At 40.0% G+C, this 26,954-nt stretch overlaps 1 protein-coding gene and 1 long non-coding RNA gene across 4 annotated transcripts in view; one reads left to right on the forward strand and one right to left on the reverse strand.

The window, feature by feature from the left end:
* The first annotated feature begins 768 nt into the window (after positions 1-768).
* On the forward strand, positions 769-21,301 carry LOC139766559 (uncharacterized). Of its 2 annotated transcripts, XR_011716922.1 has the most exons (5): positions 773-1,266; positions 1,435-1,643; positions 3,145-3,226; positions 15,998-16,062; positions 20,395-21,301. It is a non-coding gene; the product is annotated as an uncharacterized lncRNA (long non-coding RNA). The 2 variants fall into 2 exon arrangements; XR_011716921.1 differs by having other exon boundaries at positions 769-1,643.
* The window catches only part of unc-5, a 568,549-nt gene continuing 560,737 nt past the window's right edge, over positions 19,143-26,954 (reverse strand). For both annotated transcript variants that reach the window (XM_071695362.1, XM_071695363.1), the window contains 5 exons: positions 26,599-26,770; positions 25,975-26,120; positions 25,414-25,633; positions 25,078-25,240; positions 19,143-22,400 (listed from right to left, as the gene is read on the reverse strand). In XM_071695362.1, coding sequence (XP_071551463.1) covers positions 22,229-22,400; positions 25,078-25,240; positions 25,414-25,633; positions 25,975-26,120; positions 26,599-26,770 — 873 coding nt within the window. In that variant the 3' untranslated portion in view covers positions 19,143-22,228. The remainder of the gene's footprint in view (positions 22,401-25,077; positions 25,241-25,413; positions 25,634-25,974; positions 26,121-26,598; positions 26,771-26,954) is intronic.

Here is a 26,954-nt window from a genome sequence, read left to right on the forward strand (position 1 = left end):
CTGATTTATGAAAGAGAACCGACACATTGTTGTGCATTATACTGTATGACTGACAATATGGCAGTGTTTACTTGGAACTACTATACGCCACATTTCGTATTTCAGTTTAAAAGCAAATTATTTTTTTTTATCATTATTCCAGCAGTTATGGACAATCTTCCTAATTGTTTCATATATATATATATATATATATATATATATATATATATATATATATATATATATATATATATATATATGTATATTTTTTTTTTTTTTTTATACTATTCGCTATTTCCCGCGATAGCGAGGTAGCGTTAAGAACAGAGGACTGGGCCTTTGAGGGAATATCCTCACCTGGCCCTCTTCTCTGTTCCTTCTTTTGGAAAATTAAAAAAAAAAAAAAAAAAAACGAGAGGGGAGGATTTCCAGCCCCCCGCTCCCTTCCCTTTTAGTCGCCTTCGACACGCAGGGAATACGTGGGAAGTATTCTTTCTCCCCTATCCCCAGGGAATATATATATATATATATATATATATATATATATATATATATATATATATATATATATATAATTTTCATCCTGCTGCATGTAATGTGACGACATATCAATCAACCGGAAATGCAAATTTGCTCCAATGTATTTTGGAGTTTACATGTGAATATATGAATACAGCTGCCTCAGTTTTTTTTTTCACAATTTTCTCCCGTTCGTCAAAAATTCGTCAGTAAATTAAAAGAAAAGTAGTGGCAGCGAATTAATGTGGTATGGCGGATTAACGTTATTCTGGAACCGAGCGAGTCAATACATGTGGCCTTTGTTACGGTGTTCTCGAATCGAAGCTATAGGTGCATGGTCAACTTTTCCTTACAGACAGATTCCTGTTGTCGACTGAAGTGCGGTCTCGTATATCTATGCTTCCCTAACAGTTAAAAAAAAAAAGAAAGATAAAGGAAGGAACTTAGGAATTTTGTTGAACCATGTCAGGGTCGGCTCTAACTATAAGCAGACTTACACGGTCACTTTTTGCCCCATGAGCTTTAGAGAGTCCCCTTGCAGTCCTAACCTAAATGAGGGAAGTAATAGAGGCTAATCAGCTCATTCAGTTTCACAAGAAAGGATATACTTTATTAGTCTATCCCTCCTATCGAGATTTGAAACGCCCGCGCTAAGTACCCATGTGTCCATCTGGTGGTAACTGTTGCAACTACATGTAAACACGAGGACCAGCGGGTCATGTCGAAAACCATTTTTCTTCATTTTTTTTTTTATTTCTATCACAGTCGGTAAGATGAGGATTGTTTAACTATATCTCTACTGTCCAATGTGTGGTATCTGATAAACAGGGTGTAATATAAATGAATTTTATGTAAGCTCTGATAATAGTGCTATTATGTCGTATGATACACACCCCAGTGCATTGACAGTTCTATAACCATATGAACTTTACACAGGCCATGTCGGTTTATCGGCTAAGCACATTAGGCACGGTCTAGGGGGCAGAATATGTGATTAGTGAACTGCGGATTGTAGATGTACGTGATGTCGAACTTCTCGCTGGAGTCAAGAACTTTGGGATTACGAATCATGGCATCCAAGAGGAGCTGTTCCTTCAGGAGCACGGAAGAGGAAAAAGGAAGGAGACGAAAATACACTCGAAAAGGTGTGTGATTTTTTTTTGTTCACGTTCTTTCATTCTTATCAAGGTAGATGAGATTTTCTGATTACTGACGCTTGTTTTTCTAGATGAAAGAATATGAAGGAATTGGTACTTTGGGGTTCCTTACAGTGTCTAGGTTTGATATACCGTGGGCTTTTAGCTGTAGCACCTCTTGATAAATCAATTTTAAGTTCTCATAAAGTGGGCAGGGCATTTTAGGAAAGGAAAGGTGGGGGGTAAAATCCCTAAGAATTAATAGTGGAATGTATTGATTGCATTCTTTACACACGTCCAAGTCTAGCAACTAGTAAACGAATAGGATTTATAAAGCTGTATTTGCTATGTACTACAACAAGAACAATAACAACAAAAAGTGTCGAGGATATAACAGTGTCAAATTTCCATTATTGATGCATTTTCGATGAAGGCTGTTATTCATTGTTGAGTCCGAGTTTTTGATAACGAAATTTTCACCAATAGTAGAACTCACAAGACATTGCCTTAAAATAGGCAGATTAACTTGTGTTTTATATCGCTATTTTACTTAGTATCTGCACTCAAATTTTCTCCTCCCGAATAACTATACCACCATCAAGTTATCTAATATCGAAAGATCGTTTTAAGATTGAGAAAGGAAAATTTCACTCTGTAAGTCACTCTTTCCATTGGCGACGACGATTCCATAAAAGCAGAACATAACATGATAACACTACAAGTTCGTCTACCACCATCTGATATATTAGTTCGTCATCGGTACCATGGTTAGTAATAGAACCTATGTGCAATATGGGCTGCTCAAGAAATTGTGTAACACTTTGTGTCCAGTTAGTTCGATCGCAAAAATTTAAAATTCGTTTACTAGTTAGTTGAATAGCAAAACTATTATCTTGATTTGCTAGGCTAGGTAGCTAGCCTGAGTTCGTTAGTTATTTACTGCTTAATCCACAAAACAAAAATAGAAAAAATTGACTTCTGTTTAGCTCGCAGATTAGTTGATTAATTTCCTCCAGTTCTAACAATCTTTTCTTGTTTTAAAAACTAGTTGGCTACACATTTCCCATATAGCCTCTTATCTGCTTATTTCTCAATGTTTTCTAATGCAAGAGAGAGCTGGTAAGAAAATGCATTTCAAATGAACATTCATTTTAACCAGAAAAAAATTCTTGCAATTATATTATTGTACATGATTATATGCTTTGAAATATGTTACTAGAAAGTTCTGATGAATGGCTGAATTAATTTAGTTTGTGGTATTTGATCACATCCATCAACTTATTTTTAGGCAGCATTCCCCAGTTTTAAAATCCTTTAGTGTTATAGTTAAATATCTATGGCAGTAATTACCTGTGCACCTTCAAAGTAAGCTTGTTTAATCCAAGGATTTTGCTCTTGCTGATACATATGCTTCATGCAGATAAGCCTTAAATATCTAGTACCCGGTTTACACAACCTGTCTGATACTTAAATAATGTTTCTCATACTGAGTGTCATCCTCTCCCATCAGAGACCTCTGTCAAGAGAATGTGGGCTGGTTAAGAAGAAGGCGGTGGAGTTAGGCTACAACTGGCAAAGTGGGCAGAAAAATGGTATGTAGCTGAATAACTGAAACCCTACAATCTTATATCTCCTTCCTGTTGCAGAACTGAACCTCAGTTTAAGGTTTTGTGGTTCATGCAGTACATTTTAGGCCAAATTCTTGTGTTCTACTCATAGGAAGTGATAAGTGGTTGCTGCAGAAACTCAAAAAATCGGCTCAGTGTCTGAAGATTGTTTGAGGGGTGAGGGGTTTATAAAGATTTTTGAAGGTTACCTAGGTGTTAGCCAAGTGATGAGAGGGCCGTCTGCCACGCAGCAGCTTGTATCCAACTTGCTTACACCAACCCCTAAGCAATATCATGTACAAAAGGAATAAGCGCTCTGGCCTTTGTAGATTTGTTATTCGTATCTGACCTCTGCAGGTTGCTCTTATGTAATTGCCTGTCTTACTGTCTTTCTGTTGGGATTCGTTCATAGAAAAGTAAATAATTGATAAAAGTTGAAATAGGAAATATTTTTTTTATGAATGTTGATGTCAGTTATACAGCGTTCAGGGTGCCCCTTGCGATGTTTGATTATTAGTTAATAAAACTCAGGTTGCAGAAGCCTAGGGGACACAAGACTCATCAGCTTGAAGCAGAACTTACTGGAAAAGGGACACCAGCTAATGTGAAGTGCAACGCTTCTACAAAATTACTTTTAATTTAGATTTAAATGGTTTTTATATGTGCAACTTATTCGAAGAGGATTAGTCGGTTTTCTTTGAAATTACTGAGTTGATGAGGGTCTTACAAAATACGGTTTACTGTCATCCATTAAGCCAGGTAGACTGCGAAGGGGTAGCATTTAGACATCACATGATAGTTTCGAAAATTATGTATCATCCACTCATCAGTATGGGATGGACCAGGGGCATAAAGCCATGGTGCACTTTTTGTTGATATTGATTTTGATTAAATTGGGGACCTAAATCCCGCAGGCTAGCAAAGCGAGGGACGCTAATTAATTATCTTGGTAGTCTTGTCTAACTGCAAGAGAAAACTTCCGCTGTATTTATGCAATACACTTGACGTAGAAATAGTCTTTTTCAGGACCGGTTAAACGTGGTAGTATAACAGTGTGTAGCGTGTAGCATACGCTTTTATAGATATATCGTCTTATTTTTACAGTTAAATTTAGAAACCGCAGTTTCACCTTAAACGCAGCAGATTTTTATTTTTGTTTATTCATGTTATAGTTTACAACTTGAAGCCTTTAAAGATTTTCTTCTTTATCATCATGTTTGCTACTTCCCGTTACTGTGTATCACATCTTGGACGTGTTACACTTTCTTCAATCTCATACTTTTTCGCTGTCTGCTTTGTAGCATGTGGAACACTTAAACTATCTCCCTCTTTCGTTGATTATCAGTCTGTCGTATTGATGCTCCTTCAACATTTTCTAAATTTCGATGGCCAGCATGTGTGTGTGTGCGTGTGTGCGCGCGCCACGTAGGTGGGTTTAATGGTTCTCCCATAAACTGTTTATTGCATCGGTTTACTATCCACTAAAGACTTTTATCTGCGGCTATATAGTCCATAAGCAATTTATACACCGCCAAACTCCGTGTGTTGATGGAGTGGGCCATTCATCTTGTCTTAAAATGTACATTCTTCTGGGATTTCAAAAACACATTTACAGAAGTCGTGAATGTGATTCTGATACTTCACTGCTGAACGAGATGTGTATTCAACAGCCTGTTTTCCATATCTGAGTTCACCTAGGATAAACATTTCTAGATAATTCAAGCTTGCGGCATTCACTTATTGATAGCGTCCTATTTCGTATACCTGTGGGTCATCAGAATGTGTGATGTGGGTGTAATGCTTCGTCCCCTGAGAACCACCGTGCTAACCTTGGGTGTATGATGGTGTAATCCTTTCCCTGAGTCGCCTCTAGGAATCTGGTCAAAGGCAAAATAATCATACCAGACGGTCATACGGTTGTGAAATTGCAGATTGTTTTCGTCCATGTGTTCCGGTTACGGTGCAGGACACAGCTCGAGCACCCCCTACACTACCTCTCGGTGTGTTTAGTCATATGGGCACCAACGCAGGAGTACCTGTATTGGTGCCATTTACATACATAATGTGGTGGACGAAACCCTATCGCCGGTCCACAGCCCCTGCCTCACCAACGCCGCCACTGTAAACTTGACGCGGACGTTAATGTACGTTCCGAGGTAGCGACTAGCCCTGATAGATTCAGACATTTATGCTCCTTGAAGCACGAGAAGTGATTCCCAGGAATGGAATAATTCGCCGCGGGAGAATGGAGGCTATTGTTGTGGAGGGTGTTGCAGCTGTGGTGGGAGGCGCCTGCTGGCTCCTCCTGGGTTCTTATGTAATCATAAAAGGTAATTTTCAGCAGGATGCTTCCGAGGTTGGCTGTCCTCCGTCATGGGTGTCAGGTTACCAAGATCGACTGGAAGGTTACCACGCAGGGGGTTCCTCCTGTACGGGAGTGTTTGTCATTGGTGTTTACTAGTTTTTCATACACGTCTCAGGCCAGGGTGATGGCAAAGACTCGGTCTGTACGTTGTTAACCGTGTTGCAGAGCCACACTAAGTAGCACCTTACGTATGTCTTACAGTAGTTCCGGAGGTTTTCTACCTGCATAGTTCGGCGTGGAATCAAGCTGTTGTACTGTTCCTCTGTTCAGTCAGACTGTTCGAGGCTGCAACCCGCCGCCGGCCTTTTGAATTAACGATCCTAGCTGGTCTGGTACATTTTGTAGGTCTCTTCTTGGCCCTCTACAAATTTATGCCCTGATTAATTGAAAGTGTTTAAAATAGCGAAAGATGCATTTGGTATGCGAAATTTGGAAGGTGGGCTGATTATAAAGTATAGCGAGTGGTGGTATGAGGTAAAGTTGCCAGTGAAAGAAAAGAAAGGAGGCATTTGGGCGGTACTTATAGGGAAAGAGTATATATGAAAGGAGGATATATAAGAGAAAGCGACAAAAGGTCAAAAGGAAGGGGCAAGGATTGATAAAGAGGGCAAATGGGAGTTGGGGTGAGAGCTTATCAGTAAAGTTAGGGAGAATATGATTCGGAAGGAGGTTAATAGTATGTGAAAAACAAGAAAACAGGAACATCGGGAAAGGGGACAAAACGGGAATTGGTGACAAGTAGTGATGAAGGGCGACAGGGTGGCAGACGTGGGTATTTGGGTCGGGGTGGTATGTGAAGAGAATGACATGGAGTGGTTTGGTGAAAAGAGAAGAGGTGGCGAAAGCCTTACGTAAGATAAAATATGGCAATGCGGCTGGAGTGGATGGTATTGCAGTTAGATTTCTTACGAAAGGGGGCGACTGTGTTGTTGATATATATATATATATATATATATATATATATATATATATATATATATATATATATATATATATATATATATTTGAGATTTTCAGCGTATGTATGGATCATGGTGAGGTGCCTGAGGATTGGTGGCATGCATATTTAATGCCATTGTTTTACGACAAAGGGGATAAAGGTAAATGTTCAGACTACAGAGATATAAGTTTGTTGAATGTACATGATAAGTTGTATGGGGAAATAGTGATTGAGAGCGTGAAGGCATGTACAGAAGCATCAAACTGGGGAGGAGCGGTGTTTCTTCAGAATTGGTAGAGGTTGTGTGGATCAGGTGTTTGTGTTAAGAATGTGAGGAATACTTGGTGAAACAAATGTATTTGTATGTGGCGTTTATGGATCTGGAGAAAGCATATAATAGGATTATATGTATATGCTTTGTAGAAGGACTTAAGAATATATGGTGTAGCAAGAAGGCTGCTAGAAGCAGGGAATTGTGATGTTTTATGCCTTTTCTTCATGATGAAAATATTCGTTGAATATCCATATAAAATAGTGTTAATCATTATTATGTATTATTATTATTATTATTATTATTATTATTATTATTGTTGTTATTATTAGAAAATTTTAGATCTTAGCCATGTTCAAATATATTCCTCTTCTGCAGTTCACTTGAAAATTTAGGCAACAAAACTCTGCCTGGCTCTCCATCATGTTGCCATTAGTGTTATTGTTAGGTGTTGTGAATCATGAATCTATGAAGAAAGTAGCTTTCACCAGTAAACGAGTCAGATGTCAGTCTTGGTGTTTCATCCTCTGTAAAACGAATTCCCTCTGGGTTAAGAATTGTTACTTGGGAAATTTTGTGCGAAAAGTCGGCGGATATTGTAAATATTAGTTAAATCATCGTTACTTTCAGTTTTGTCATCATTTCAAGTCCGACCTAGGTAGTAAGACGGCCTTCCGCGGTTTTCACCCAGAGTACGACGGTACGGCCTTTAGCACAACGGTGCGATCCTTGAGAACCACGCTACTACTATCGTTGAGCACGACGATGTGATCTATCTTTGAGTACGATGTAACACGTTGAGGACAACGGTACGATCCTAAAGCACGACATGACTGTACGATCCTGAGTCACGATTTATTGTCATTGTTCCTCTTAAAGGATCAAAATGTGTTCTGAACGAATGAGGTTTTATATATTTACCTTCACATTTAACAAGCTATAATAAATTTGCGTCACAGTATGATATATAGTTCTCTGAGACGGTAGATTAAGCGTGATAAAAAGGAATTTTCTCAGTAATCAGAGCAGTCGTATCACCCGCCGTGCCGGCTTCAGCACCCCGGGACTCAGTTTCGATCCAGTCGCTCCTAATCCCTCTCACCAATCACCATCAACCATCTGCAGTAGCTGGTCCCCCCCGTTTCTTCCCTTCTGGTCTTCGCACCCCCACAAGACGCCCCAGGGTGAAGCCAGACCAGGACCAGCTCTGGCTTGCCTCCGTCTGATTTTTAATTGCATCAGTAGTGGGGGGAGCGGGTGTCGGATTCCCTTCCTGTAATTAGATATAATGGCGAACAGTTGTACAAATCGATCGGAAAGTAAAACTAGAATGGTAACTAGATAAGAGGCTGTCGGTGTCCTGCCTCACCCCACTACAATGATGAATTTCTTCAACATGGCCAACGAGGTGTTTCACTTTTGGGAGTGGGGAATTTCAAGTGCGAGGAAGTCTTTCCCGAATTTTTTTTATAAAGTAACATGAACGACGAAGCTAAATATATTTTGATTTTGAGACAAAGAACATGGAATTATATTTTGTAAATCAAACCTCACGTTAGGACAAAGTCATCAGTTTTAATAGACATTAGAACATTGTTACTGCTCATAACAGTGTATGGAGTTTGGGTTTCAAATCTTCAGCTCGTTTCTTACTCAGACGGACTGGAATTAGTTCATGATTATGATTTATACATTTAACTGTCTTTAAAAGGCCATTGTTTCAGAAACCTTTACCCAACCCAGATGATGCAACTGGATCAAAAAATGCAACCTTTGTGGAACAGATTCATCTCCCTCCAAAAGAACTTTTTGAAAATATTTTATGTTAATACTCAGAGTATAAGCAGTATATATATATATATATATATATATATATATATATATATATATATATTATTATTTTTATTTTTTTTTTTTTTGTCGCTGTCTCCCGCGTTCGCGAGGTAGCGCAAGGAAACAGACGAAAGAAATGGCCCAACCCACCCCCATACACATGTATATACATACGTCCACACACGCAAATATACATACCTACACAGCTTTCCATGGTTTACCCCAGACGCTTCACATGCCTTGATTCAATCCACTGACAGCACGTCAACCCCGGTATACCACATCGCTCCAATTCACTCTATTCCTTGCCCTCCTTTCACCCTCCTGCATGTTCAGGCCCCGATCACACAAAATCTTTTTCACTCCATCTTTCCACCTCCAATTTGGTCTCCCTCTTCTCCTCGTTCCCTCCACCTCCGACACATATACCATTATGTGACATTCATTTTTTCATTTCATTTCAAGCTAGAAGTTTCAGTTTTCTAAATTGTTTCTTACATTTCTCATATGTATGTATATTTATGTGTGTGTGTGTGTGTGTATATGTGCGTATGTATGTGTATGTGTGGGTATGTGTGTGTATATATATATATATATATATATATATATATATATATATATATATATATATATATATATTATCCCTGGGGATAGGGGTGAAAGAATATATATTATATATATATATATATATATATATATATATATTATCCCTGGGGATAGGGGATTAAGAATACTTCCCCCGTATTCCCTGCGTGTCGTAGAAGGCGATTAAATGGGAGAGAGGGGGGCTGGAAATCCTCCCCTCTCGTTTTTTTTTTTTAATTTCAAAAGAAGGAACAGAGTGGGCCAGGTGCGGATATTCCAAAAAAGGCCCAGTCCTCTGTTCTTAACGCTACCTCGCTAACGCGGGAAATGGCGAATAGTTAAAAAAAAAATTATATATATATATATATATATATATATATATATATATATATATATATATATATATATATTGGAAAGGATCACAATTTTGCGCGTGATCAAGATATTCCTATGAGTCCATGGGGAAAATGAAACACGAAAAGTTCCCAAGTGCACTTTCGTGTAATAATCACATCATCAGGGGAGACACAAGAGAGAATTATAACAGTCAGTTGATATACATCGAAGAGACAAAGCTAGGACGCAGTATTTACTTATTTATTTATACTTAGTCGCTGTCTCCTGCATCAGTGAGGTAGTGCAAGGAAACAGACGAAAGAATGGCCCAACCCACCCACATACACGTGTATACATAAACGCCCACACACGCACATATACATACTTATACATTTCAACGTATACATACATATACATACACAAACATATACATATATACACCAGTACATTTTCATACTTGCTGCCTTCATCCATTCCCATCGCCACCCTGCCACACATGAAATAGCACCCCCTTCCCCATGTGCGCACGAGGTAGTGCTATGAAAAGGCAGTCTCTAGCTATCATGTGTAATGCACCAAAACCACAGCTCCCTTTCCACATCCAGGCCCCACAAAGCTCTCCCACTTCTCGTTCCCTCTACCTCTGACACATATATCCTCTTTGTCAATCTTTCCTCGCTCATTCTCTCCATGCGACCAAACCATTTCAGTACACCCTCTTCTGCTCTCTCAACCACACTTTTTATTAACACACATCTCTCTTACCCTTTCATTACTTATCCGATCAAAACACCTCACACCACATATTGTCCTCAAACATTTCTTTTCCAACACATCCACCCTCCTCCGTACAACCTGATCTGTAACCCATGCCTCACAACCATATAACATTGTTGAAACCACTATTCCTTCACACATAAACATTTTTGCTCCGAGATAACATTCTCGCCTTCCACACATTCTTCAACGCTCCCAAAACCTTCCCCCCCTCCCCTATCCAGTGACTCACTTCCACTTCCATGGTTCCATCCACTGCCAAATCCACTCCCAGATATCTAAAACATCACTTCCTCCAGTTTTTATCCATTCAAACTTACCTCCCAATGGACTTGTCCCTCACCCTAACTGAACCTAATAACCTTGCTCTTATTCACATTTACTCTCAGCATTCTTCTTTCACACACTTTACCAAACTCAGTCACCAGCTTCTGCAGTTTCTCACCCAAATCAGCCACCAGCTCTGTATCATCAACAAATAACAGCTCACTCACTTCCTAAGCCCTCTCATCCACAACAGAATGCATACTTGCCCCTCTCTCCAAAACTCTTTCATTAACCTCCCTAACCACCACATCCATTAACAAATTAAACAACCATGGAGACATCACACACCCCTGCCACAAACCAACATTCACTGGGAACCATTTTCCTCTCTTCCCACTCATACACATGCCTTACATTCTTAGTAAAACCTTTTCACTGCTTTTAGCAACTTGCCTCTCAAACCATGTACTCTTAATACCTTCCGCACAGCATCTCTATCACCCCTATCATATGCCTTCTCAAGATCCATAAATGCTTCATACAAATCCATCTGATTTTAAAAGTATTTCTCTCATATATTCTTCAGAGCAAACAACTGATCCACACACACACACACACACACACACACACATATATTTTTTTTTTTTTTTTTTTTTTCAAACTATTCGCCATTTCCCGCGTTAGCGAGGTAGCGTTAAGAACAGAGGACTGGGCCTTTTTCAGAATATCCTCACCTGGCCCCCTCTGTTCCTTCTTTTGGAAAATTAAAAAAAAAAAAATGAGAGGGGAGGATTTCCAGCCCCCCGCTCCCTCCCCTTTTAGTCGCCTTCTACGACACGCAGGGAATACGTGGGAAGTATTCTTAATCCCCTATCCCCAGGGATAACACACATATATATTATTATTATTATTATTATACTTTGTCGCTGTCTCCCGCGTTTGCGAGGTAGCGCAAGGAAACAGACGAAAGAAATGGCCCAACCCCCCCCCCCCCATACACATGTATATACATACGTCCACACACGCAAATATACATACCTACACAGCTTTCCATGGTTTACCCCAGACGCTTCACATGCCTTGATTCAATCCACTGACAGCACGTCAACCCCGGTATACCACATCGCTCCAATTCACTCTATTCCTTGCCCTCCTTTCACCCTCCTGCATGTTCAGGCCCCGATCACACACATATATATATATATATATATATATATATATATATATATATATATATATATATATATATATATATATATATATATATGATTTAATGTATGTATGATTCATGGTGAGGTGTCTGAGGATTGGCGGAATGCGTGCATAGTGCCATTGTACAAAGGCAAAGGGGAAAAGAGTGAGTGCTCAAATTACAGAGGTATAAGTTTGTTGAGTATTCCTGGTAAATTATATGGGAGGGTATTGATTGAGAGGGTGAAGGCATGTACAGAGCATCAAATTGGGGAAGAGCAGTGTGGTTTCAGAATTGGTTGAGGATGTGTGGATCAGGTGTTTGCTTTGAAGAATGTGAGAAATGCTTAGAAAAGCAAGTGGATTTGTATGTAGCATTTATGGATCTGGAGAAGGCATATGATAGAGTTGATAGAGATGCTCTGTGGAAGGTATTAAGAATATATGGTGTGGGAGGCAAGTTGTTAGAAGCAGTGAAAAGTTTTTATCGAGGATGTAAGGCATGTGTACGTGTAGGAAGAGAGGAAAGTGATTGGTTCTCAGTGAATGTAGGTTTGCGGCAGGGGTGTATGATGTCTCCATGGTTGTTTAATTTGTTTATGGATGGGGTTGTTAGGGAGGTGAATGCAAGAGTTTTGGAAAGAGGGGCAAGTATGCAGTCTGTTGTGGATGAGAGAGCTTGGGAAGTGAGTCAGTTGTTGTTCGCTGATTATATAGTGCTGGTGGCTGATTCATGTGAGAAACTGCAGAAGCTGGTGACTGAGTTTGGTAAAGTGTGTGAAAGAAGAAAGTTGAGAGTAAATGTGAATAAGAGTAAGGTTATTAGGTACAGCAGGGTTGAGGGTCAAGTAAATTGGGAGGTAAGTTTGAATGGAGAAAAACTGGAGGAAGTGAAGTGTTTTAGATATCTGGGAGTGAATTTGGCAGCGGATGGAACCATGGAAGCGGAAGTGAATCATAGGGTGGGGGAGGCAGTGAAAATTCTGGGAGCCTTGAAGAATGTGTGGAAGTCGAGAACATTATCTCGGAAAGCAAAAATGGGTATGCTTGAAGGAATAGTGGTTCCAACAATGTTGTATGGTTGCGAGGCGTGGGCTATGGATAGAGTTGTGCGCAGGAGGGTGGATGTGCTGGAAATGAGATGCTTGAGGACAATATGTGGTGTGAGGTGGTTTGATCGAGTAAGTAATAATGGGGTAAGAGAGATGTGTGGTAATGAAAAGAGTGTGGTTGAGAGAGCAGAAGAGGGTGTTTTGAAATGGTTTGGTCACATGGAGAGAATGAGTGAGGAAAGATTGACCAAGAGGATATATGTGTCAGAGGTGGAGGGAACGAGGAGAAGTGGGAAACCAAATTGGAGGTGGAAAGATGGAGTGAAAAAGATTTTAAGTGATAGGGGCCTGAACATGCAGGAGGGTGAAAGGTGTGCAAGGAATAGAGTGAATTGGAACAATGTGGTATACCGGGGTCGACGTGCTGTCAATGGATTGAATCAGGGCATGTGAAGCGTCTGGGGTAAACTATGGAAAGTTCTGTGAGGCCTGGATGTGGAAAGGGAGCTGTGGTTTCGGTGCATTATTACATGACAGCTAGAGACTGAGTGTGAACGAATGAGGCCTTTGTTGTCTTTTCCTAGCGCTACCTCGCACACATGAAGGGGGAGGGTGTTGTTATTCCATGTGTGGCGGGGTGGCGATGGGAATGAAATAAAGGCAGACAGTATGAAGTATGTACATGTGTATATATGTATGTCTGTGTGTGTATATATATGTATACATTGAGATGTATAGGTATGTATATGTGCTGTGTGTGGATGTGTATGTATGTACATGTGTATGTGGGTGGGTTGGGCCATTCTTTCGTCTGTTTCCTTGCGCTACCTCGCTAATGTGGGAGACAGCGACAAAGCAAAATAAATAAAAATAAATAAGTAATTATATATATATACATATATACATGAAGGTGTGCGTTCCTGTGCACTTTGTTCGTATATTCAGTAAAACCTTCAGAGGAGTAGAGGAAAAATATTTGCCAATGCATTTGAAGATCTTTTTCCTAGTTGAAACCAAGGTGGTGGAGCAATAAGTGAAGAAGTGTCAATTGTCCCAGAAAATAGCTTATAAAAGGGATCAAGCATATCAGGTTGGAAACTCTCCTTCTGACTCTCATTCAGCTTTTTTTCTCTGCCTGTAATCAGTGTAAGCATGTTATCCGTCAGATAAAGTGTTCCTTTATTCAGAGGAAGTTGATAACCCCTCCTCATCATCCACTGATAGGTTTTTCTGGTCTTTAGCTAAGGGCATGTCCAACTACTTCTGTCATTCTACTTTGCCCTCACTTTTCTCTTCTGGTGGTACTATAGATGTCTCTCTTGTAGACAAAGCAACTCTCTTTGGTTCCCATTTCTCCTCTAACTCCACCTTTGATGGCTTACCCCCTGATGCTCCTTTTACTAATCCTATGCCCCTCCCCATAACATCTTTTGAGACTCTGAAAAGCATTTCTCTCTCTCTGGACTGAAGCAAGGCTGATGGTCTTGATGGCATCCATCCCCGTGTACTGAAAGTGTGTCTCTGAACTTGCACCTGTGCTTGCTGATCTGTTCCGTTTCTGTTTGAAAAACAAAACTTTTCCTTCTTCATGGAGCTTGCGTTGATACATCCCACCCCTAAGAAGGGTGACCATTGATCCCTCACACTATCATCCTATTGCTTTGACCTTTACCATTTCCAGTGTTTGAATCTCTCCTTAAATCCCATATCCTTAAACACCTTGAAACTCACAATCTATGCTCTGATCACCAGTATGGCTTCCACAAGGCAAGATCTGGTGATATTCTCTCCTATCTTACTAATGTCTGGTCATCATCCCTAAAGGATTTTGGGGAGTCATGTTTAGTTGCCCTTAACATATTCAAAGTTTTTGACTGGGTATGGCATCGGGATCTCATCTTTAAGTTTCCCTCCGTTGATGGATCAGCCTCCCCATTTTTTTCCATCAACAAGAGTGTCCCTCAAGGTTCTTTCCCATCCCCTTCACTTTTTCTCAAAGATTTCAGCTTTTGCACAGACATCCAAATGCCCTCAAACGCTGACCATTCAACACTGCATTGACCCACATCCTTCAATTCTGCTCCTTCTGCATTAACTTTATTTGCATCTCGCCTGGACACAGCTTTCACTGTAAACTCAGAAATGGACACAAGATCATAGTTTCTACCCATTTCTCTTTCGAAAACTCCCGACAGTTTTGTCTGTCCTTTTGACAGTTCTTTAATTCCACCTCTTGACTCAATGAACATACTTGGTATGACTGTAACATCCATTTTTTCTCAGAAATTCCACATTATGGGAGATAGCCTAGTCAGCCTCTAAGAAAATGAATACTCTGTTAAGATGCCGAAACTTCTTTTTTACTGAGCGGTTGCCCTGTATATACAAAGGATTGTTTCGTCCTTGTATAGAGTACTGCTTTCACATCTAACTCTGCATCCTTACTTACTTGACAGAGTTGTGTCGAAAGCGGTTCGATGTATAAACTCTCCCAGGCTAAATTCCAAACTTGACCCTCTTGCCCTTTGCTGCAATGTTGGTTCACTTTCCCCCTTCTCTAGGTATTTCTTTGGTGTTTGCTCCAGAGAGCTAGTTGCTTGTGTGGATATAGGGATGATTCACAGAGGTCAAGCATCTTGGCTGTGGAAATAGGTTATTCGAGATGAGCACGTGGTTCCTTTATAAGGAATGAAGAAAGTAATGAGGGGGTATATGAGAGATTTGTCATGGTAGGGAATGCAAAGAGAATGAATTGTGGAGTGGTAGAGTGGGTGAAATGTAATACTTTAATGTAGTTTGGGCATGTGGAAAGAATGCAAGATGAGTCTATAAGGAATGTATGATAGTATGAGACCACATGTGACATTTGGAGTAGAGTGGAAGAATACTGAATGGAGAGAAATAGGGGTAGAATGCATGGAAGTGTGTATATGAGGGAGGCATGTAAGGATAGGGGTAAATGGAGACTTTTGCTGTGGCCACCCTCATGATGGGAGTTCCTGAAGGGAACAGGCATTGAGATATATATATAGATAGAAAAGCAGGCTAATAACCATTGTGTACCTTTTATTGTATTTTTTGTTGTGCTGAGTGAACTTGCCCTAGAATATGCAAATCACCATACCTTTCATATTTCCAGAGAAAGATTGTAGCAAGCAACTTCACAAGAACCTGTCACCATATGAAGTTGTTGGAAGGCTCAAGGTATGTGACTCTGTTGCACAAATAGCAGGAACCTGAGTAACTGCCACTTGCATCTCCATCATGATGCCGCTCTTGTGCCTCCCACACTTTCAGGGCCACTCAACCACATTAAGCGGTTGACCAGAAACCATTTAGGGTGATGGTGAAAGATATACATGAGTATATACATAAATAATCAGAATTAAGATATGTATACTTAAAAGGAGGCATTGGGGCTATTGAGGACTAGAACATACAGTTGGGGGAGAGGCCTGCATTGATTAAATGAATTGAATTGCTGTGGTATGTGAAGGGTAACATGCTGTTGATGAGCTGAAACCAGACATATTGAATGGTGGGTTACATCATGAAATAGCCTGCGGGGCTTGACTGTGGATAGCTTCTGGTGTATTTATTTTTTTCATTCATAATTTACCCCAGAGCTAATTTCTATCGAAGAGTCCTGGTGTAACTCAGGACCTTTCTAAAGGCTCTTGTAGGCCACAGTTGCACTACTTCCAGTTAGTTGCATGGATGTGTATACTCCCTTGGTGTGAGGTCTTTGACGAGATTGTACTGTCACTGATACAGCCTTACCAAATGTGACTTTTCACTTGTATTATAACCCCAAGCAGGTGGAGTCCAGTAACACCTATCTCTGGTTTTAGTAGCTATCTTTTCTTTCTGCCTCACTCACATGTGGACTCTCGGTATTCTGTCCACAAACATACAATCTCTCCTCGTCACAAATAACACTTTTAAGCACTTCTCAACTCACACAACTCATTCTTTGCAATCTGGATTTTACTACGGTGAGCGCTTCATGCTAGCCGTGCCTGTTGGCAAATGGAAGAAGCAGTAGGTAAGAACATTTAACAGGAAGTTTAGGTAGAAACATTAGGTAGAAGTAGTAGGTAGGAGCATTAGCTGGGAGCATTAGAAAAATTTGTAGGTTGTAACACTAGGCAGAAATATTAGGTTTGACCCATTGGGTAGAAGTAGTTGGTTGGAACATTATGTAGGAGCCTCTCAAAAAACTATGCTAGAGTTGCCTGTCAAGGATGAGGCACTAAAGGCTAAGAAGTGGCACTGAAGTTCAACAGTTATTAAGACTTAGCCATGGCCACCCCTGTAAGGGAGTTCCCAAAGGGATCAGGCGTCAGAGTTATAGATTGATAGATAGATTGTAATACATTTTCTAATATCAAAGTACAGAGTATAGCATTTGTATTATTAGCATTAATGTAGAATTAGTTATAAGCCATTCCAGTGTAAGGCCCAGCAGGTAGGAATGAACCTTTTTAAGAATGTCTTGACAATTTCAAGATCCAGGTGCAGCGGTATAATTAGTTCCTCAAGGCCAGCTTCGAAACCAGACACCCACACTGGCTGGCTCACTCCGTGTACTATAGGTACACCATTAAAGCTATATTTTTTAGTGTGTGGTTTATTAGGATATTGTGAGCACCCTAAGTGTCCAGATGTCCTATCATGAACTTGGTTATCCACACAATTCTCTGTTGGAGTGAGGGTGGGACAGCAGCTGTGTCATCATGGATTTTTTGTGTTTTTTATAACCGTCTTGTTAAGGGATGTTTCAAGTTTGTGGCTGATAGGGAAGAAAGAATACTTCCCACGTATTCCCTGCGTGTCGTAGAAGGCGACTAAAAGGGGAGGGAGCGGGGGGCTGGAAATCCTCCCCTCTTGTTTTTTTTGTTTTTTTAATTTTCCAAAAGAAGGAACAGAGAAAGGGGCCAGGTGAGGATATTCCCTCAGAGGCCCAGTCCTCTGTTCTTAACACCACCTTGCTAATGCGGGAAATGGCGAATAGTTTGAAAGAAAAAGAAAGAGTTAATTTGTGTGTTCTTTGGGAGTTGGGAAGTTATGAAAAGCCTACAAAAAATCTACAGAGACAGCTGCCATCCCACCCTCACTCTAACAAATGTGAAGAGGTCTTTTTGGAAAGTAAGTTAGAACTAATGGATGATTATCCATATATAATGTTGAATAATAACCATGTTCACAATAGAATGATGTATGGATAACTAGTGTGCTCAAAATATCCAGAGAAACCACAAGCTTTAAATAATATAGCTTTAATGTTGTATCCATCGTCCAGTAAGTGAACCAGCCACTGTGGGTGTGTGGCTTGGAAGTTGACCACTTGGGAGCTAACTATACTACTATATATAGAGCTCAAAACTGTCATGGCATTTTCACAAAGGTTCATTCATGCAAGCTAGGCCTGACATTGGAGTCGCTTATGCCTAATTCTACTTTAATGGAAATAATACAGATGCTTGACACTATAGGCTGAGATTTTAGATTTATAAATACAGTACAGGAGGGTGAAAGGAGGGCAAGGAATGGAGTGAATTGGAGCGATGTGGTATACCGGGGTTGACGTGCTGTCAGTGGATTGAAGCAGGGCATGTGAAGCGTCTGGGGTAAACCATGGAAAGCTGTGTAGGTATGTATATTTGCGTGTGTGGACGTATGTATATACATGTGTATTGGGGGGGGGGGGCATTTCTTTCGTCTGTTTCCTTGCGCTACCTCGCAAACGCGGGAGACAGCGACAAAGTATAATAAATAAATAATAAAATACAGTATATATATTAGGAAGGGTAAACAGTTAGACTGTAAGTTATTATGTGATAAAGTGAAAAGAATAGAGCTTCTAGAGTTAGAATTCACAAAATGGTATTGCTTTTCCTACATTAGCAAGGCACTGTTAGGCACAAATGAAAAGCAGCACATATTTGTTCACATTCATTCTAGCTGTCATTTATAATGTATTGAAGCTAGGGATAAGTGTTTCCAGACTCCACCTACTTGAGGTTACACTGCAGAGGAAGAGTCACCTTTGGCAGTCTCATCAAAGACCTCATTCCCAGGAAGTCTACATTTCCCTGCAAAAACCTTTAGAAAGGTTCTGGGATTAGTATAACATGAAGGGGTGAATTATCATTTGGATTTTTGAGTATTATTTCCCCTGTGGCTATTTAGCTACCTGCATATTCTTGAATCACATGTTCTATAGTGATTTACCTGCACATGAGTATATATATAAAGCTATTCAAGGAAAAAAAAGACTTAAGTACATCAAAATCGCCTTTATTGTCTCTGAATATATGGCTTCTTTCTCCACTGGAGTCTCACGGAAGAACGGCGCAGGTAGCAGTGGAAGCACCAACATGGGATAAGGGGCACCACAGTACACTCCGGCCACATGGGGGATGATGAAACTAAGAAACTACTGAAGAAATCTACAAATTATATCATTTAGTTTGTGTGGTGAGCGGAGTGTAATGTGTATTCTGAATAGGATTTTGTGTCCAATTAAATGAGGAACATCGGGTGGCATAACTACTACAACCAGGTGATTTCTAATGAGTGATGATAATATTTCAAGTTATTCTCTGAGACTCCAAGGAAGACTATTTACAAAAAAGCTCATTTCTAACTCTGTACATAGAAAATTCATATAAACAACATGGAAACCTTTATGACTGTATCAAATGTGTTGCCATCAAGTGTAATATTTTTTGGTAAAGATTTTTTTTATCTTGAAAGAAACTAGGAAGACCATCTTGCTCTCAACATGCAAAGAGGCTTTCCTGTACATTCTGGTAATAAGGCAGCTAATTGATCATTGGATCAAATCTTCAACATTCCTGACTGGTCAGTCTTAATGAACACAAACATCTGCTACTTGAGATTAACCCAAAACATGTTAACAGGTACATCACTCACTTGTGACCGCAGAATAACCTTTGCACCAGACGACCAATGGCAGTTATAAAGGAAAGATCTTTGGTACCCAGAGCAAAATATAATTTAGAAATAACAATACTTAACAGTGCTCATAAAATATTAATAGGAACACTATGAGAGCTACTAGTTTACTTTTTTTCAGTACCCAGTGCCATATCTTAGGACACAATCAAAACAAAACTGAAATTAAGACCAAGCTGTTGACATAAATTATATTCTAATTACTCCTCAAACACTGCTGACATAGTATGATACTTTTAACAGGTATCCTGAGAAACTGCTCATATCTAATACATAATGTACAAAACAGGAAGCAATGTACAGCTGTGTGCATAGTGGGCTGCTGCATAGCTGGACGGTGGGATGACACCGTCCACCACATACATGCCGTCCACATGGCCCTGTCACTCTCCCCAGCCCTGACCTTAACATCTACCGGTACATACAAGCAGTATCATTCTTACATTATTGTGATATAACACTTCTTACCTCATGCACAGTAATCATATTTTCTCTATTTACTATACTGGATCCTCAAGATACTAGCAAATGACTATAGAGCAGTATATATTTCAGAGCGAGTGAGTGAGGACGATGCGAAGGCGTATGAGGGCTGTGGTGCCTCCCATAACGAGGTGCCTCTGGGGTCAGAACTGCCTCAACTACCACAGAAAATGACAATATCACTGTTGGTGCTCTTATACCAACTGTACCAAACACAAGTGCTACTCAACAAGTTGCTGGTATCACATACTTTTCTAGTGTGTGATGATCTAAGTTCAGTAGCACTGGTTCTCGTACCAGCAGAAGCGAGCTTATGTGATGGGGATTTGACACTACCATACTGCCACACAAGAATATACATCCACACAGTTCACAGTTCATCCACCTGTCCTGCAAATCCTTCAAAGCAAGAAGAAGGTGTTCAATATCCTTTTGGTATGATCATCCTTAAAGATAACACTCCATCCTTGGAGGAGTCATGGAGTTTGACTACATCAGCCATGGTTGTGGTCTGTGTTCACGTCCAAGTGCTGCTTGTAAGCATGTGATGATGAGGGATAAATGATTCATCTCTTCCAATGTAATCATACCTATAGTTTTCACAAAGACTAGACATTGCAAATGAAGTTGGTCTATACCATAAATGATATTAATAATGATAAAAAACACTACATTCATGTATCTCCCTCATCAACTCTTGCCTCTCCAAGAAGCCTCTCAAGGAGGAAGTCTGTGGTTAATGCACTTGGATTTCAAACCTGTACTGGGATTTACTCTTTTGTGTCTTATAGTGTACCAAGCACTTTAATCACAAGTTGTAACTGCAGGCTCCTGACTTGCAGAACTTAACTGTCACAGTCTACATGGACTTGTGCTGACACATCAGAATGTCGATTCCAGTACATTCGTAAGGTCTCTTATGCTACAGTTTATGGCAATATCACACAATTGTAAATAAATAAACTATACAACATCTTTCATGACAAAATCGTACTATAAACCAGATCTCTTATTCCATTTCAGAGCTGAATTTCTATTTACAAAACCAAGAAGGTCGTAACAATGCAGACTTCAAGGGTCTGTCTCACTGGGCATGCACCTGTGGCATATAGCTAATAATATCTTAGGAGAGGTAACATCTATCAGGCATGATACTCTAAACAAACATGGACGAACTGTCTGAACACTCAGTACATGTAAAGTGTAGCTGCTACATGGTTGTCACTGTCTAATCTACACACATCAGAAAGCTCGTGGTATCATCAACTATCATGCTTTTCTGAAGTTATAACTTTTTTGGTGATTGTCCTACAGACTATGGCACGTGGTCTTGACCACTGCAACACTCACTCCAATGCACTGCGAGACTGTTTAATATATTGCACTCAACAATTTCATATCCATTTGACTCTCTCGAAGCTTCTTATGAACTGTAAAGAGGCAAGAGAGCAAAATTTTTCATTGACAAAGATGGCAATCCTAATCCATTAACACTGTCTTTTACTTATGCAAGTCAGAGTAACAAGACATTGGTGTCATGAGTTTAAACATATAGCATTTCACACTGTGATATATTTCAGGCACAGTTCCAAACACAACTATAGTTCACCATCATTACACATCTTATGACAGAGATTGGAAATTGGCTCCTGCAACAACCACACTCATTTCCTTGTCAAATTAATTTCCTGGGAGAGAGAGCTTCCTTTAGAAAATAAACTTGGAATTTTTTCCATCTTGGGAGTTGTTACTTGGAAAGCTTCTACATCCTGTAAACTGCACACAACGAAAATTTACAAAAAGAAGCACATTATACATTCACAGACTCGCCCAAAAGAGAGTGCAACTTGTTTAGGAGGTATGGCAGATCCAAATTAGGCACGTCATATTTCCATTTGGTACACATTCATATCCAGGCACCAGCATGACTTTCAAGTACGTGTGCAGCATCTGGTCGCCCCATGACCCTGAGGACATTGAGGAGGTCGGTGAGGGCATTAGGCTCCCTATGGCGTGCCTCCCACAGGTCCAGAATGTGCTCTGTGGGGCTTGCCTTACAGGCAAAGTAGTTCAAGTACCTGTAGTAAAAGGGAATCTTCTGTTAATCCTTTTATAGAAAAGGAACATAAGATTTACATATACAGTATCTCAAACATATGCCAATGTGTAAAAATAAAAAAGCAGAAATATAAGGACATTCACAAACACAACAGTTCCTCCTCCATCCTATATGTTCAATTCAACCTTAAATAATTAATACTACCCCACGTGCTACCGGCCTCCACTTGCATATGGTGACATTATGAGTGAAAAGTTACCATTTGTGAGGCTGTATCATTGGGAGTACAGTTTTATCAAAAGAACTGCTAACTTAAAAGTCCACGTTACCCTGCCTGATGAAGTAGCATTGCCTTGGTTATCAGGAGCCTTTGGAAAGAAATCCTGGTTAACACTATACTCCTTAGAAAGAGGTCCTGAGGTAATGAATAAATAAATAATACTCCCTAACATCATAGCTCTATCTTGAATTTTTTTCACCACTTCCCCACATTAACAAGGTAGTGGCAAGAACAGACAAAGAGATTGCCTCATTCACTCACATCCACTCTCTAGCTCCTAATGCACCAAAAACACATCCCCCTATCCACAACCAGGTCACACAAGACATTTCCACTGTTTCACAAAACTACTTTGTATGCCCTGTTAGTCCACTGAAAGCATCTCATCCCCTATATACCAAATCACTTCAAGTCCCATGCATGCTCTATACCCTCCTGCATGTTCAAGCCACTACATTCTCTCATCTCCAATTCATTTTCCTCTTCCTGTTCCCTAATCATACCATCAACTGCCACACTGCCCACTCTTGCATTCAAATCACCTATCAACAATACTTGATCCCTAGCATCAAAACTGCTGATGATCTGCTTCTCTAAAACACACTCATTTCTCTTCCTTAGTCCTTGTTTCCAGGTACATAAGCACTCATAATCACCCACCTCTCATAATCCACTGTCATTTTTACCATTAGTTTGGGGGTTACTTTCCTTCCACTCTTTCATTCATTTTCATAATACCTCCTCCAATAACACTGCTTCCCTTCCTTAGCTCTCAATTTCACACAAAGCCCTGCCTTTATGCAAAAGATATTCCCAGACCATTCTTACATCCACAAACAAAGACCCCAGCCTGTACCTTAGAGGAGGATGAGCAGTCCTCCAAATTTTAGAAATACAGATCTTTAATCTTTTTCTTTCCCATTTAAATGGGAATGGATGAAATGCATATGAGCACCACCTTTCAAATTAATTTAGCAAACTGGGTACCTAAATTTTAACTGAGTTCATTAATATTGGCTTTTTTCTTCTGCTATTTGTACACAGCAGCCAACAACCTCCATATATATATGGATGAAGGCAGCAAGTATGAATATGTATGTATATGTTGAAATGTATAGGAATGTATATGTGTGGGTGTGTATGTATATACATGTGTATGTGGATGGGTTGGACCATTCTTTCGTCTTTTTCCTTGCGCTACTTCGCTAACGCGGGAGACAGCGACAAAGTATAATAAAATACATATATATATACACATCCCTGGGGATAGGGGAGAAAGAATACTTCTCTTGTATTCCCTCCGTGTTGTAGAAGGCGACTAAAAGGGAAGGGAGTGGGGGGCTGGAAATCCTCCCCTCTCTTTTTTGATTTTCCAAAAGAAGGAACAGAGAAGGGCCAGTGAGGATATTCCCTCAAAGGCTCAGTCCTCGATAATGCGGGAGATGACGACTAAGTATAATAAATAATAATAATACTTATGTATTCCTTTATTATACTTAATCGCTGTTTCCCTCATCAACGAGGTGGTGCAAGGAAACAAACGAGGAATGGCCAAACCACCCACATACGCACACGTACATACATATGAACAAGCATATGAACATGCACTTTCAAAGAACATACAAACCTCCAACAGCCAGGATCGAACCCTGTTGCACAGGGGTACCGTGTTCAATCCTGGCTGTTGGAGGTTTTTATGATACATACAAATATACACATGTACATATTCATACTTGCTGCCTTCATCCATTCCTGTCGCCAACCCGCTAAACATGAAACAGCATCCCCCCTCCAATGAGGTAGCACCAGGAAGACAAAAAAGGTGACATTCGTTCACACTCAGTCTCTAGCTGTCATGTGTAACACACCGAAACCACAGTTTCCCACGCATTCCCTGCGTGTTGTGGAAGGTGACTATAAAAGGGGAGGGAGCAGGGGGCTGGAAATCCTCTCCTCCCATTTTTTAACTTTTTAGAAGGAAGAAAAGTGGGCCAAGTGAGGATATTCCCTCTACGGCTCAGTCCTCTGTCCACAGAGAGTATGAGGACTTTTCATCCATGTCTTTTTGGTGAAGGAAAGTAAAAAACTTTGAGGTAACCACTACCCAGTCATTGGTCTGCTCAAGCTTTACAGAAAACTGGATAACTTATGGAGTATCCTTGTTGCTTAATGGTTCAAACCTAGCTGAGAGGCCATAGCAAGGTCCACCTTAGCGAGTTTGAATTCCTGTTAAGCATCATCAGAGGACTTACCTGTAGAGGTTTCTTTGAAAACTTAAATTCTGTAAGAATAATCAAAGCTAGCTGGGAAACTATAGTAGTATATCTAAAAACAAAAATCTACAATATTTTTTTTTTTTCTCAAATTCTGCACTGAAAGTGGCAAATGGCAAATTCTGTTCAATACTTCCTCATACCTATCCACATTAAGTCTGGCTGCAAGCATGCGCCAGTCATTGCCTCTTGCATTGGGGGGATCAAGACAGCGGCACAACTCCCAACGAAGACGCTGTGGGAGGCGGAAAACTCCAGGTTCTGGTGTCAACTCCACCAATGAAGAACATCCACTACTTGATGTTACTGTCAGGTCAAGAGACATTATAATAATTCTTTCGTGTGCAAATCATTTTCATTTAAATAGCATTCATATAAAGAATTGGCTTTGAAATATCAAAGAAAGCTTTTGTCAATATTTCCATATATCTTTAAGATACCATCCTATGCTTGTACTTTAAATCATATAGAATAATAACCTGTGGAAGTCCTGGGAGCAATGTGTGCTGGGGATGCTGTGACTGGAGCATAAGGGAAATCAGAGTTAATTCTGATGACCTGGCGGTGTGTCGATGACCCCTTCTGCTGTGCCACCATCCTACATGCTAATGGTGCAGAAGTTCCCTCTGTGCGCTCTAAGGTGAAAGCTGCACTTACAGGGTCGCTCTTTGCACCCCACAACATTTCAAATGGTATTTCCTGCATACAGAAAACAAAATTTTAAAAAGTACAAACATGTCTGCTGTATTTCAAAAATATCACCTTTTGAGCCAAAATAAGGATCACCTCCAATATAAATTCGCATGGTACTCCTTTTATTATCGCTCTTTGCACCCCACAACATTTCAAATGGTATTTCCTGCATACAGAAAACAACATTTTAAAAAGTACAAACATGTCTGCTGTATTTCAAAAATATCACCTTTTGAGCCAAAATAAGGATCACCTCCAATATAAATTCGCATGGTACTCCTTTTATTATCAATTTGACTTGTAATACAGGTTGGGAACTTTAAGATAATTATGAAAAAAAAAAGTACCTTGTAGTGTTGACCTGGTCTGGTTCGCCAGCCAGGGCCAAGGTCATCCAGGGTGAGACAAAGATTGGCACCACAATCCTGAAGCAGCAGCATCTTTGGCTTGTCCAGCAGAGAAGCCCCACGACGTCGTTCCTGCTGGGTCACATCTGACACAAACACACACAAGTACACTGATTACTGTGTTCTACAAAATGACAGTAGTTTCATTGTTCCATGATCACACTAATGAATGACAACAATAAGTTACTGACATAAGACAGAACCTTGCTAAATAAAAAAGCAAAGCAGCTCACCAGGCATTCAAGAGATTTTATACCATATTCCTAATACAAACTGATTTGAAAGGGGATTATGCAATGGAGTAACATTTAAGAGATGTGTGGTCTGGTTTGAAAGTACAGTCTATGTTTCATGTTTCTAAAACAGGCATGGGAAAATTAGAGAAATCAGAGGTTTGTGGTTTATTCAATAATGAATGTAAGTTCTCTTGCAAAATTTATTTTTCTAAAACCTTGGTAAGGACTCCATGATCTAAGAACTCCAATTACAGTGGACTGAAGTGTTCTGAAGAATTAGACCATGAAGGCAATAGTAACGCCAAATAAGTTTACTGCAAGCACTCACATGCAAGGGCAGCAGAGGTGTCCTGCATGACGTGAAGGGTGACAGTAAGTGTGCCTGAGGGTGTGGGAGGAGGTGCAGCTGTCACCACTTTTACCTGCTTTACTGCTGCATTTGAACCCGCACTCTCACCCACTAACACAAACTTCTCAAGAGACTCAGTCATCATGTGCACCTGGAAGAGGCAAAGAAGGAAGTTAAACTGACTTTTCTAGCATGTTTCCTTAATTTACTATTTGTGCATCTGTGTTACATTCATCCCATTAAACTGAGTGTACCTTAGCATGTACACTTCTTACACAACTTTCCTGTCTATGGACAAAAATTAATAAAAAGGTTATGGAATACAAGAAAGATCA

The sequence above is a fragment of the Panulirus ornatus genome, chromosome 58 (assembly GCF_036320965.1).
Source record: "Panulirus ornatus isolate Po-2019 chromosome 58, ASM3632096v1, whole genome shotgun sequence".
NCBI classification, from domain to species: Eukaryota; Metazoa; Arthropoda; class Malacostraca; order Decapoda; family Palinuridae; genus Panulirus; species Panulirus ornatus.